Below are 15,380 nucleotides of genomic sequence, written 5' to 3'. Positions count from 1 at the left end.
CCCACTGCATGTCCCTTCTCCCTTTATTCACAGACTTCACAAGAGAACCTAGAAAGGCTGTGCTAAGAGACCAAAGAACATGAGGGCTAAGAAGCAATGCTTGTAAGCATTCACATGAAGTGGAGAGCCTTTCCATGAGAGATGATGTTTAAATTTTTTGATATACTGATCTATACCCTTAGGGTTTTACAATGTATGGGTATTAATTTTGATAAGAGTAAACAGAATTTAAAGATAATTTTAAATAAGAAATAAACACTAGAGTAGGAGATTGTGTGGATTAAGCGAACCTCAAATGGGACAGCAAAGAAAAAGGGAGGCCCTGGGAGAAGTAGAGCCTGAGTAAGAGGGCACTGGACACGCAGGCCAGAAATCTAGCCAGCAGCCAGGAACAGAGGGGAAGGCGCTTCTACCTCTACAGAAACAGAAGATGAAGTCCTGCTTTACTGTAGCACAAATCCTAGGTCCTGCTCTGCTGAAAAATAATCACAATGCTTTCTCTTCTCCTTTATTCAGCCTCTTCTACTGCAAAGAGCTACAGGCAAGCCTTCCAGACCCTCTGCTCCAATGGCTCAGCTTTTGGCATCCAGCTTTGAAAACTTCTTTAAGAATTTCAAGAAGGAAAGCAAAATCCTCTCTGAGGAAACCATCACCTTGATTGAATCCCACCTGGAGAATAAGAACCTTCCAGGAGCAGCTTCAGCGATCAGCGATGCTCTGAGAAACATCGACACAGCCCCGCTGAACATTGCGGTGACAGGAGAAACAGGGGTGGGCAAATCCAGCTTCATCAATGCCCTGAGGGGAGTGAGGGATGAAGAAGAAGGTGCAGCCCCCACAGGGGTGGTAGAGACAACCATGAAGAGAACTCCATACCCACACCCAAAGCTTCCCACAGTGACAATCTGGGACCTGCCTGGCATTGGGTCCACTACCTTCCCACCACAAAACTACCTAACTGAAATGAAGTTTGGCGAGTATGACTTCTTCATTATCATCTCAGCTACACGCTTCAAAGACATTGATGCACATCTGGCCAAAGCCATTGCCAAGATGAATACCAAGTTCTACTTTGTCCGCACCAAGTTAGATCATGATTTGAGTAATGAACAGAGGAGAAAACCTAAGAGTTTCAATAGGGACAGTGTCTTAAAGAAAATCCGAGATGACTGTTCAAAGCATCTCCAGGAGACCCTCTCCTGTGAGCCTCCAGTCTTCTTGGTCTCTAACTTTGATGTGTCTGACTTTGATTTCCCAGAGCTAGAGACCACCTTACTGAGAGAGCTCCCAGCCCACAAGCGCCACATCTTCATGATGTCCCTGCACAGTGTTACAGAGACTGCCATTGACCGGAAGAGGGATTTCCTGAAACAGAAGATCTGGCTGGAGGCCTTGAAGGCTGGAGCATGGGCCACCATTCCATTTGGGGGCTTGATCAGAGATAAAACACAGAAGGTAGAGGAGACCTTGGATCTCTACAGGTCTTACTTTGGGCTGGATGATGCCTCACTGGAGAATATTGCCAAGGATTTTAACGTGTCTGTGAATGAAATCAAGGCACAACTTAAGTCTCTCCATTTGCTAACAAGGACCACAGACATGTCCTTCGAGGAAAAATTATTGAAATATATTGAATATATTTCCTCTGTTACTGGGGGTCCACTTGCCACAGGCCTTTACTTTAGAAAGACTTACTATTTGAAAAGTCTCTTCATTGATACCGTGTCAAGTGATGCCAAGACTCTTCTCAATAAGGAGGAGTTTTTATCACAGAAGCTGGGGTCATGTGTGTCTGATGACCCAGAGTACTGGGATGCGGTTATGGAGCTATGAGGCATGTACCTTCCAGATGGCTTTGGGCACTGACTTACAGCCTACTTTGAAGTAGCAATCATTTTCAGTGAAAGACCAGAGGATTCACCATCCCTTTCCTCTTTCAGAGACAGACTGTCACTGCAGCAAGTAGAAGAAGAGTCATCAACAGTGTAAAAACACATGAGAACAGCTGTCTCCCATTAAAACACCATGTATGAGAATACATGGTTGTAAACATATGACTTACAATATCTTTGTCCAGTTAAACTTGGATCTTTTGTCTCACGGAGATTCTCCAGGCATTGACACACTCTCCTAAGATGAAGAAGTTAGTTCCTGCCTTGGTGGATATCTTTTGATGTTTATGAAGTACAGGGGGCTGGTTCCCAGCCCACATCTCCACATGAAGTGGTATCTCCTGGACATGATAGACACATGCTAGATAAGATTATGACCACTGTTCATTCTCCCTCCAGGATGGATTCAAGAGACACATGGTAGATGGGACTGTGACCACTGCCCATGATCCCTCCAGGTAACGCCTGTGTGGGTGAACACATCTGCAGGTCCTCTCAATTCTTGAAAACAAGGATATTTTATTCCATATCCTTCATCAGTCAACCTGAATGAATTCAAATTTCAGGTTGTAGGCAGCACAAGTGATGATTAAATTGTCTTTCCTTGTGGTAAGATCACTCCAAAACACTACCTTACTGTTTCATGTCCAGTGGGGATGTTGGTACTTTCCTTCACTTGAGAGGGGTCAGCATGTGAAGTTATAGACAGCTTATTTGTCCACAGCATCCTATTGAGAACTGGTATCACTTTTGGACATCTAATATCACTTTTTGCTAAAATTCCAGTGTTGCTTTCTGTATGTATAGCTGCCCTTCTAGAAGGTGGATAAAGAGTCATGCATGGGATTCCATGTGCAGAAAGCAAGCGTGGACATTTTAGCTCTGCCTTGGTGTTCTTCAGAGAACAGGAAGCAATATATCATATCCATATCTCCTTATAATTATGTTTGGATCTATATAGCATTTGTATTAATTCCTTTTATGACACCGTGTCCTAAACACCTGACAGAAACTACTTAAGAGAAGAAAATTTTAATCTGGCTCACGTTTTGGAGCCCTGCGCTCTGTCATATGGAAGGGGCCTGGTGAGAGAAAGAACTCGCTGTAGGCGAAGGCTGGGAGCGAGGTGGCAGAAAGAGCTAGGTGACAACAAGGAGCAGGAGTAACAAGTCCTGGCCTGGTGACCTAACACCTAAAGGCTCAGCCACATTCACAACTGTTTGCCATGCTGGGGACCAGGTGTTTAACACAAGAGCATGTGGTGGTCTTCAAACCACAGCACTGTCCTTCCATAACTTAGCATGTCTCTGTCCTCAACTTCCTCTCCTCCTTTCTCTTCCTCTTTCCCTCATCTCCCTCTTTCTTTTCCTCTTTTTCCTTCTCCTCTTCTTCTCCCTGGCTTCTCTCTCTGCTTCTCTCCCTGCCCCTGTCTCTCACTGGCTCAATCTGCTGTGTGCCTTGGCAAGCACATTATCACCAGGGCAGCCTTGCAGCCTGGAAATCCTTGGAAAAGTTGATAGTGCAGCTTCTGTCCAAACAGTAATAATTGTTTCCTGTCCTTCCCAGGAGTGTCAAAGTTTGCTTTGGTTTTTTTTTTTGTTTACCTGTAAGGTCTTCAATTGGTTAGACAGGGGCATTTACAGTAGAGGAGGGTCATCCGAAGTAGTCAAAGCCTCATGGTTTAAAATATAATCTCATCTACAAATTACTTTAACCCAAACATCTATACTGGTGTGTTGCTTGCTCTGCAGCTGGGGTCCCACTGTCTCTGATCGTGGGGGAGGGGGTCAAAGACACAGAACCCAATGACACAGGCTCTTGGAGTTTGTAAGCAATCTCGCTTATTAAACAAAGGACTGAGGTATTTATGTGTGTACCTTTGGCCGGCTCTGCTTCCAGCTGCTGTGGTATTTCCTGGTTGGCTCTGAGTCATATGTCAACAGTGGTCATCTTGAGGGTCCAGTTTCAGGTTCCTCTGGGTCCAGATACTACTGCACATGTCGGAGCTCTTTGTTACCTTAAGGCATGACCCAGTGCTCTAGGCCTTATCTGCCTCACCAGTGTTCAGGAATTACTTGGGTACTGCCTTAGTTAGGGTGTCTATTGCTGCAAAGACACACCTTGAAACCGGCAACTCTAATAAAGGAAAAAATTTACTTGGGACTAGGTTACAGTTCAGAGGTTTCATCCATTATCATCCTGATAGGTGGCATGCAGGCAGTCCTGGTGCTGGAAAAGGAGCTGAGAGTTCTGCACCTTGATCCACAGTCAGTAGAAGGAGTCTGTGTTCCACACTGGGCATAACTTGAGAGTAGGAGACATGAAAGCCTGCCCGCCACAGTGACACACTTTCTCTAACAAAGCCGCACTTCCTCACAGTGCTACTCCCTAAGGAGGCCATTTTATTTCAGACCGCCACAGGTACCATCACCTAGACAAGATAATATGTAAAATTAATTTCTTCAAGCCCCATAATTATCCTAACCCACTGTATACCAGCATATATATGCAAATATATATAGTTAAAAAATTCTAGTTACAATTGTACTTACTTGTAGATACAGTGTGACAATGTGACTCAAATAAAAAATACATAATTATCAAATTTTGAGAGACTGCTCAGCAGTTAAGAGCACTGACTGCTCTTCCAGAGGACCTGGATTCAATTGCCAGCATTCACATTGCAACTCATAACTGACTGTAACTCCAGCTCCAGGGCATCTGACACCCTCAGAGAGACATGCATGCAAGCAAAACACCAATGAACATGGAATAAAAATAAATAAATCTTTTTTAAAGTCTGAGGAATCAGACTTTAATATGGAAATATTCTTACTCGTATTAAAATTATTGTTACTAACTGATAATAATTGCCACTATTAATAAGTACATGTATACAGTACATGCTGACCAATTGAGGATACATTTATCATTTTACTGTCCTTGTCCAGTCTCTGGGGCATCTGAGCGTCTCTGTTGTGCTCATTCATAAAGAGCATCACAGGTTATTTTAAAGAAGAATCTCTGTGCTGTGTTGCAGCACACCGCAGCCTACTCCTTCCATTTAACCCTTTTGGGACCTGTTATCCAAACTCTCTCTGCTCCTCTCTTCACCTTTCCAGCTTCTAGGAATCACTATTCTACAGTCACATCAACCACTGGAGTGTACCACTTCACGTGTGTAGTATTCACAAGTAATTCCTACTCTTTCTGACTCATTGTCCTCTGTGACACCACCTACTGAGCAGTCTGCTCCTGGTGACCACTTACCTGCCTCTGTGTCATGGAGAACACCCAGGGCCCAGTCTCAAGGAGGCTTTAATCTATTTCTGTGTGGTTCAACACTGACAGTCACAGTGGGAAGCCATTACTGTAGTGTATGAAGCAAGGGAAGCTCTCAGTAGAGAAGTCCATTATGAACAGGAGGCTTCTTGTCATGTACATGGGAAGTGTTTCTATACATCACAGGTTTGTGTGTGATGGTTTATATGGACTGTCAGCATGACAGGATCTAGAGTCGCCTTGGAGACAAATCTCTGGGAATGTCTGTAAGGGATTATCTGATTATGTGAATCAAGATGGGAAGACCCACCATAAATGTGGGCAGCACCATTCCCTACGCCAGAGCCTTGGACTGCATAAAATAGAGAAAGCCAGCTGAGCGCCAGCTTTCATCTCTCTCTGCTCCCTGACTGCAGGTGCCATGTGATCAGCTGCCTCCCCCATCACAACAGACTGTAGTCTTGTTCTGTGAACCTGAATAAACTCCTTCCCTCTTCAATTGTTTTTGCCTGGATATTTTATCACAGCAACAGGAAAACTAATACAAGTAACTGTGCGGCTGGGCAATGGTGGCACACACCTTTAATCACAGCACTCAGGAGACAGAAGCAGGCAGGAATCTGTGAGTTCAAGGCTAGCCTGGTCTTCAGAGTAAGTTCCAAGATATCCAAGGCTACACAGAGAAATCCTGTCTTTGGATTTCTAGTGCTGTGAAGAGACACCATGACCATGAAAACTCTTATGAAAGAAACATTTAATTGGGGAAGCTCTACTACAGTTTCAGAAGTTCAGCCCATTATCATCATGGGCTTTTTCTCCTCAAAATTTACATTTTATAATTTACTCTGCTCAGATTGTTCCTTTGCATTATAAATCTTCATTAGAGTTAACACTAATAACTACATGAAAGAGTCCATACTAGGCTATTTTGAGAATTTTTCTGCCAATGGAATTAATCCAAAAGTCTGAACTTCAACCTCAGGCAGACTGGACAAGGGCAAAAGGCAGCCACTTTCTTCACCAAAATATCACAAGAACGATCTACTAAGGCAACATACTAAAATTCTTCTCCTCTGTAACCTCATGAGCAAACTCCCACAGTTCATCAAATCACATTCAACACCACTGTCTTCCATGCTCATACTAGTGTGGCCCATTAAGCAGCACTTAAAGCATTCAACTACTTTTCTAATCCACAGTCCCAAGGTTCGTATTCCTTCAAACAAAAACATGGTCTGGCCCATCACAGCAATACCCCTCTCCTGGTACCAACTTCTGTCTGAGTTAGGCCTTCTATTGCTCTGAAGAGACACCATGACCACAGCAACTCTTATAAAGGAAACATTGAATGGGGTAGCTCAAGGTTTCAGAAATTCTGTCCATTATCATCCAGGGATCATGGTAGCATGCAGGCAGACATGGTACTGGAGAACTAACTGGGAGTCCTACATTGCAGGAAACAGGAAACGTTCTGAAAGTAGGAGGGAAGATTGAAAAAAGAGACCTCAAAGACCACCCCCACAGTGACACACTTCTTCTAATGGTGCCACACCTACTCCAACAAGCCACAACTCCTAATAGTGCCACTCCCTATGAGCTTATGGAGTCCAGTTACTTCAAACTACCACAAACCTTATCTCAAAAAAAACACAAAACAAACAAACAAAAACAAAAACAAGTAACTGCCCGTTGATTATCAACAATGAGCTTCTACTAATTCAACTTGTGGTGTATTGCAAATGTCCAGTCTATTTATACTATGTGTGGTATTGATATGTGGTATGTGTAGTAAGTGTGGAGTGGATGAGCATGAATCCTGCCTGCAGTTTGTTGAAACATCAAAATGCTGTACTAAATGATAAATGCTTAAAACTGTACAAGGAAATCACTGGTTGAACACACGAGAACAAATGCCGTAGGAAGACAGTCCTCATGGACATTCCAGACCCAGATAAATACCCAGAGGAATACCTGAACTGCACATTTTTCAGCTGTGTGCCTTCACCTCTATGTCTACAGTGAATGAACAACTAGACAGGACAATCTCACTGTCAAAGCAGGACATTAGAAGCTCCAGTTCTGAGTGCACACCCAGCAGGGATGGATGCCATGGTCTGTCTGCACATTCACCTCATCCTAAGCAGCAAAGCAATCATTGATTTCTTTCCCCATCAGTCCAGCAATGTACAGAAAACAAACATGCAGGAAGCCATGGGAAATCTAAGGCCAGTTCTAATGTCTGAAGATGGCATGGAGTGTATGTGTCCATGCAAGGAGATGTGGGAGCTTGAGAGACTATGCCCTGGGGTACATTGAGCCTCCTCCATTGACTTATGGATTCTGTGAAAGGGAAAATCGATTTTGGCGGGCATGACTCCTGATAGGAAAAAAAAAGTGGCCCCACCCTCATGGGTGTATGAGTGGCAGAAATTGGACTCTGGATTGTAATTTATAAAAGAGACAAAGATGACATGAAGTTGGAAGGAAATACGGGATGTAGGAGTGGGCCTAGGCAAAGTCAGGAAAAGAGAATATGATCAAGATGCATTCTGTGCATGTATAAAATACTCAAAGATATAATAAAAATTATACATTCTAAAATATTATGGAGACAGAGTAAAGAGGGGAAAATCAGAATTGCTTTGTTTTAAGAAGGACAGACAAACATGTTTGGGGCTTTTGGTCCTTTCTTCCTGACTGGAGCTGGCTCTCTGGTCCTACCTTCTTGTAAAGTGGGAGCTTATCTTCTTGGAGATTTCCTCCAAGAAGCTCAGGCCCAGGCTTCCCTTCCCTGAGCTTGGGGCATAGCTTTGAATGCTTGAGAAAAAGCAGTTTGGTTTCAGAAATGATTTATTACACAAACCTTCATCCTGGTCTGGTGAGGTATGTAACAGGAGGGGCTGGAGAGATGGCTCCATTGTAAAGAGCACTGGCTGTTCTTCCAGAGGATGCAGGTTCGATTCCCAGCACCCACATGGTGGTCTGACATGGTCTTTTGTCATTCCCAGTCATTCAATTCTTGTTCATGCAAAGGGGGTGGATGCTGCAATTCCCTAGATGACATCCGGTTATACAGAGTAAACAAAGACAGACAGATGGAAAGAAAAGGGCAGGCTCAGTACTAAGGGAAGTCAGTGTGACAACCCTTTGAAACTGGTTCGCAGGTGCTTGTGCCTACACTCAGCCCTTTCCTGCTTGAGTGGGAGGAAGCCAGGCACAAAGAAATGGGTGATGTTGCAGCTTAAGAGAGAGTAGATCGGGCAGAATGTGTGCTCAGGTCAACAGAGCAAGACTCTGGTAGTTCAGGGCTGCACGAGATACCTAGCTCCTATCCTGCCCAACCTGTCTCCTTCCAGAGTAGGACTCAGGCTCAGCACTGCCCTCCACTCCTGCTCCTCTTTATTCAAATTTGCAGGAAGAACTTCCAGTAATTACAGAACAGCAGATGGAATGACAGAGCTGCCTGACCTTCTGGAAGAAATGTAGTGGGTAGCCATTCCAGCTTGGTTCTGGAAGTTCCAACCCCCATTGAGACTCTGGCAACTGTCACGCCTACGAGGCGGGGCGAGGGGAGGCGCCTGGGGACCCGAGAGCTGGATGGGCCAGCGCTCCCTCTGGGCGCTCTCTCGGTGCCGGAACGCTGACAGGTGCAGATTGACTGTGCAGAGCTCCGGAGAACACCGCTGGACTGCATTACACCTTCCCCAGACCCTGCGACCTACCCATTACTTAATTTGTGAGTTACACCATTAAATAAATATCCTTTTAACTAAAAAAAAAAAAAAAAAAAAAAAAAAAAACCCGGCTAGCTCAGTCAATAGAGCATGAGACTCTTAATCTCAGGGTCGTGGGTTCGTGCCCCACATTGGGCGCCAGATATTGGAGAAATTATTTTGGCCACTCCACGTAGTTAAAAGGATATTTATTTAATGGCGTAACTCACAAATTAAGTAATGGGTAGGTCGCAGGGTCTGGGGAAGGTGTAATGCAGTCCAGCGGTGTTCTCCGGAGCTCTGCACAGTCAATCTGCACCTGTCAGCGTTCCGGCACCGAGAGAGCACCCAGAGGGAGCGCTGGCCCATCCAGCTCTCGGGTCCCCAGGCGCCTCCCCTCGCCCCAACCTCGTAGGCGTGACAGTTGCCAGAGTCTCAATGGGGGTTGGAACTTCCAGAACCAAGCTGGAATGGCTACCCACTACAAAGAAACATGGCTCCTTATGCCCTGTACCTACTTTTCCTGGAAGACCCCCCACCCACTCCACCTTTTCATCTCGGGAATATCATGAGTGTGTTATTCCTGCTATGACTTGTGAACACACCCAGTCCCTGGCTCCCTCCAGAAGTCAACCATTAACCAAAGGATTCCAAGCTCTTAGGAATCGGAGCTCCCCTCCTACCCCAGCTCGGTACCTCTTCCCACTAAGACACCTGCGTACTAACAGGAGACCACTTCTCAGTGTTCTTGATGAAATCATCTCCCTATGAAGACTGTGAAGTGGGAGGAAGCAGGTGTGAGACAGGAACCTGTGACAGGGAGCAGCCTCGGTGACTGTGTGCAACCATCTGAGGGCCAGAATGGCTCTGGGAGTCAGGATTGCCCAGAGTAAGATGAAAAACACTGGGTGGACAGGGTCCAGGTAGGGATTTACACAGTCAGAGCCAGGAAGGCCAGACCCTTTGGCTGAACTGTGATCATCTCTGGGCAGATTATGCAAAGTCTGGAATTCAGCTAAGACCCTCTGAGAAGGATGGAGAACTGGCTGAATATGCAAACAAGGTCCAAATATAAGGACCAAACCAGCCTTCACTGCAGCCTCCACCCTACAGGGTCTGGGCAGGAAGAACTGAGGGGTAGAAATCGTAGAACAGAGGACAGGGGCTTTCAGTGGACCGGATCTGCAAGGAAACCCAGGAAGATCAGAGCACTCTCAGCTTCAACTCTGTCTGGGGCTCCGAGCATCCTAGAAGGATCTCAAAACTTCACACCTCACCCCTTCTTTCCTCAGTCTGGATAAGAGTCCTTGGAGGATCTTTCATCAAGCCCTCCCTGAACTCAAGCTATTTCCTTAGAGAGAGAAACAGAGGAGACACTTCAGGAGGAAAGTGGCATCTGGCCACAGTCACTTCCATAGCAGGTAAGTGGAAGGCCTCGCTTACTTTTCCTACCCTTTTCTCTGACAAAGACAACTTCAAAACAAGGGTGCATTTTTGTTTGTGGTTTATGAAGAGCTGCCACCTGTCTTAGTTACTTAGCTATTGCTCTGATAAAACACCACGACCAAGCAACTTGGAAAAGAAAGCATTTGATTGGGGGCTTATACCCACAAGCAGCTGGCACAGAGAGCTAACTGGAAATGGCATGGACTTTTGAAACTTCAGGGCCACCCCCAGGGACACGCCTCTCCAACAAGGTCACACCTTCTAATCCTTCCCAAACATCCCACCAACTGTATTCAAAGTGTTCAGACCTATGAGCCTATGGGAACCATTCTCATTCAAATCATCACATAGTCCATGGTGGCAACAAGGTATGAAAGCAGAACTATGGGACAGTTGGTCACATCACATTGCAGAAACAGAGCAACAAATCCTAATGCTGGTGATTTGATCTCATCTCTGCCCTCTGTGCAGGAAATGGTGCCACCCCCAGTCAGGGTGGGTCTTCCTACCACCACTAAACTGCCCTAGAAATACACCCACAGATACAACCAGAAGTTGGCTCTCAATATCATTTTTAAGCCAATAAAATGACAGTAGAGACTAACCATTACAACCCTATTCATGAGCTAACATGAAATTGGACTCCTGACACCAGGACAGGAGAGCTGGAGGTCTGGTTTACCCCACACAAGGAGTTCACCTCAGGGCCCCTTTCTGATGCTTTTCTTTTTAAAGATGTATTTAGGTTTTTTTTTTCTGTCAATGAGTGTTTTCCTCCTGTGTGTATGTGCACCATATGCATACCTTATGCCCACAGAGGGCATCAGATCCTCGGGGATGGGAATTAAGGAAGGTTGTGAGGTGCCATGTGGGTGCTGGGCATTGAACCTGGGTCCTCTGCAGAGCAACAAATGCTCCTAATCTCTGAGCCACTCTCCATCCTTCTGATGGTCTTCTGCAGCAGCTAGCAGACATTATTTTCTGCTTAAACTCATCCGACACAACAGTGAGGAGATGAACATCCCTTTTATCTGTCTACTCGTACTTCCTGGCTCCTCTGATGGGGCTCAAGTTTGGGAGAAAGGGAGTAGAATGTGCTACTCAGATCTAAGGGAATCTCTACTGTAACCTCCTCATTTTCCTAGAGGGTTAGACCCCCACTGTCAGAACCACCCACAGACAATACCTAGGTTACCCTGATAGTATGAGAACTCACGAGCCTGTCACCTACATGACCCCCCACCTACACTACCCATGGAACAGGAATCTCAAGATAGGGGTGAGAGGCTGTCTGTGTGCCCTTCCAGTCTGACTCAGCTCAAGTATTTTATCTGCATTGAGAAGCCAACTCCACAGTCAGGCACAGAATCATTTCAAGCATATCAAGTCTTTCTGGAATAAATCAACTGCCTTCTCCTTTTCTTGACAAACCGGAAATGATGACCCAGAAGACATCCCAGCTCCAACTGCGGATGGAGGATAATACTGTTGCCGGATAGAGAGCCAAACAAATCAGTCTCTGCTACCCAGCCTCAGCTGATCTCCACCCCACTACCAAAACCCAAAGCAGCATTGTCGACTTGCCCCATGACCAGTGCGTCTAAGTCTCTGGATGGAAGGATATTCCAAAGATAGTGAGGGGCCAGGGGACTGCAGGCATCAGAGCTCAAGTGGAGACAAAGCACTTTTCATTTTTATTATTACAGCAAAACATAAAGTGACATTTGCAGGTGGCTTGAGCAAATGCAAGGACACTGAGGGAAAACACCTAGTGTTATGTCTTATCTTTGGTCTTGTGAGAAGAGACAAAAACATCCCTCCCAAGCCTTTGCCTTTCCCACAGATATAATGTGGGCAATGCCAGAACATTAGACTGTCCATTAGAATGTGCACTTACTCTTCATGTCCTTTCTCTCAAGGTCGTTCACTTGTCATGGTTCATGAAACTCTTTTAGTAGAATGCCTTGTTCAAAGAACATTCTGTACTCTGCTCCACCCATAGTTCACAATAAGTTTACAGCTTTCTTACACAGGCTCCCATACAACATTGTTAGGTTTAGCAAATGAGTGAAGATGCCCAGTCCTACAACAAGACTGTGGGGCTGTGGAGGTGGCTCCATGGCAGAAAACTTATCTAGCATGTATGAGGCTGTGGATTCTAATCTCAGCACATAACCACCACAACAACAAAACCTCTAAAAACAAAACAAAAGAATACAGTGGAATCTAAGGAAAGATAATACCATAAGGGGTAAACCATGATTTATTGCTTGGAACAGGGAATGAGGCAGTCTCAAGATGGCCATAAATGACTGAAGAAAGAGAAAATTTAATATGAGCACTCTGGATTTTGAAAGACAGAAACAGAAATGGCTGGAAGCCTCACGAGTCCACCACTCACTCTCTTATCCCATTATCATTCCATACAGGGTCACACAGAACTCAACCGCTGCACAACTCATCGTACTCTAGTTTAGAGCTCATGTCTATCTTAGAATGACTGCCACACCTGAATTTTCTGGGCGTCCTGACTTATAATCATGGCCCTGAGAACAAGGGAGAGTATGGACTTTCAAACTCTGTTTCTGAGGGCCATACATAAGCTGTGAATGATTAAATGTGTTCTGCCTTCTGAATTAAGATATTTAGAGGACTCCAGAGTGGGAAGATGAATGAAAGTTCTGTGACATTTAGTATGCTGAACTTCCAGCAATAACATACAAAGATTGTGTGTAATGACATCTCAGTCTTTATAAAAAGAAAAAAGAAAATATTCAAGTGTCTTAGGTAGGATTTACTATTGATGTGAAGAGACACCATAACCATGACAACCCTCATAAAGAAAACATTTCTTTGGGATGGTTCACTGACAGTTTCAGAGGTTCAGTCCCTTATGAACATAATGGGACCCAGGGCAGTTTCAAGACAGATGTGGAGCTGGAGTTGAGAGAGCTACATTTCACAGGCAACAGGAAGTTGACTGACTATCATACTGAGGGAGGCTTGAGAAAAAAGTTCTGAAACACTGCTCCCACAGTGACACACTTCCTCCAACATGAACACACCTCCTGATAGTGCCACTCACTTTGGGGACCCTTTTATTTCCAAACACCATTTGGGTGAAGGCAGCCAGACATCGACCAGCTATAAAATAATCTTGTTAAAGAGGAAGAAGGTGATGAATTAAAGCAAACAGCCCTCACATTTTCCTTCCACAAGGAGAAGACTTACACGCAGGGCTTCTAAGCTATTAACCCTGTGCAGGAAACCCACAGGCCTGGGCCCACTGAGGAGATACAACTCTGGACTGTAGCACCCAAAGGTTAGTGACAAATCAATGCTTCAAGGACAGAATGGATGGATTCTGGTTGTCTTCTGTGTTTACATACTATGTCCATTTGATGAAGTCCTTCCTGCCTAACAAACTGTTAGTTGCCTGATGTCCAGTTCACTATATTCTGTTCTACCAAGGAGGGTCTCTACCCAAGAACATAAAGGGGAAAACAAATACTGACTCTGAGATAAGGGGACGTGTTGCCCTTGCATTCCTGAGCTGTAATTCTGGACGCACTGAGATACAGAGCTCTGAATCCCCACCCCCACCCCCCTAACCCTTGTCTTCCCAGCCACCTGCTTAGTGCCACCTCATAAAGAAAGCAGAACACAGAAACAGCCTGTTAGTCTCCCAAAGCATGAACTGAAACCTGAAAAGATGTGCAACAGCTGAGGTTGAATGTGGGACAGGCTCCGCTCTGCTGGTCACCCTCGTCTCATCCCTATCCAGGGAGAATTTGCCAGAATTCACCAAGAAGACAGTGGCTATGACTGCAGAGCTGTCCTAAACCCCTGAAAGCAACATGGCTCCTCTCCATGCTCACCACATCACCTTTGCTGAGGAAATCCTCCTCCTTTCCTTGATGGGAATACCACAAAGTTGTTGGTGCTTCCATGTCGTGGCCAGAACACCCTGTCTCTGGTTCCCGTCAGAAGTTCACTGTCTGTTCAATGACTCCAGGAGTTAGGAAATTGTAATCTCCTCCATCACCTGGATCAGACACACTTCTCACTGAGACACGTGTTGCAGGGCTAGGGTTCTGAGCAGCTGTTCTTCATTGCTCCTGTTCTCTTGTCTGAAGACTGCTGATAGGTGAGACTGCAGCAAACAAGGAAGAGGACAGAGAGCAAACACAATGGTCGAGGCCACCGTGAGGGTCTGTAGACAGCTAAGCCGGACTCACTGGGTTTGAAGTGTGACAGTGAACATCGTGTTTAGAGGATAAATGTGTTAAGCATGTAAAACAAAAATATCTGTAGCTTGTATAAGCAGCCATGATGAAGTTGCTCCTACTTTGAGTGTATCTTGTTACCTGGCCAGAGATGGACCACTTCCTGGTGCAGTTAGGCTATTAATAAAAATGAAAAGGCTGATTGTTGGACATTTCACAGCCTCAGCTATTCCTACAAGGTAATGGATCACATATTAAACAGGCTAACCGCTAAGGTCTGCATTTTATGAGATGCCTGCTTCCTTGGTTGCTTGAAGCTTCCGCAGGAATACTGTTGCAAGATCAAGCTTTGCCAACACCCAGACAGGAATAGGTGTTGATTTGAGTCCCAAAAATTATAACTTCGTAGGGTTTTTTTTGTTTTTGTTTTAATAATTCTTAGGCTAGCAATGGTCAGGGCCTTTGCTGGCGAACTCCCTCTGGTTTGGTTCTGGCTGGTCTGTTTTTAATTAAAAGCCTCTAATTTATTAAAAACCAAACCTTAGGACAGACCAGTAAATCTCTAAATGACACAGGACCCACAAAAAAAGGATAGCTTGTCCACAGCTAGGCACTAACACCAGAGTTAGCATTCACCAGTGGGGAAACCATGGGGTCAGACCCAGAGTCTCTGCCATGAACTGTGCTTCAGACTTAATAAGTCCAATCTCAAACAGCTTAACCCATCTGTGACCTTTTCTAAAGGACCTCCCTATTGTTTCAAGAAAAGCAGCCATTTCTAGGAATAGAAACTAAAACCAACTCTGACTGCCATCCTTCCG

At 45.0% G+C, this 15,380-nt stretch overlaps 1 protein-coding gene across 1 annotated transcript; it reads left to right on the top strand.

Moving 5' to 3' along the window:
- The first annotated feature begins 519 nt into the window (after positions 1-519).
- Positions 520-5,673, top strand: LOC143274564 (T-cell-specific guanine nucleotide triphosphate-binding protein 2-like). The gene has a single exon (XM_076578236.1). The coding sequence runs from the start codon at positions 568-570 to the stop codon at positions 1,831-1,833; it is 1,266 nt and encodes a 421-aa protein (XP_076434351.1). The 5' UTR covers positions 520-567; the 3' UTR covers positions 1,834-5,673.
- Positions 5,674-15,380: the final 9,707 nt, after the last annotated feature.

Source organism: Peromyscus maniculatus, chromosome 8 (assembly GCF_049852395.1).
Source record: "Peromyscus maniculatus bairdii isolate BWxNUB_F1_BW_parent chromosome 8, HU_Pman_BW_mat_3.1, whole genome shotgun sequence".
NCBI classification, from domain to species: domain Eukaryota; kingdom Metazoa; phylum Chordata; class Mammalia; order Rodentia; family Cricetidae; genus Peromyscus; species Peromyscus maniculatus.
This window is presented reverse-complemented; position numbering and strand designations above follow the sequence as displayed.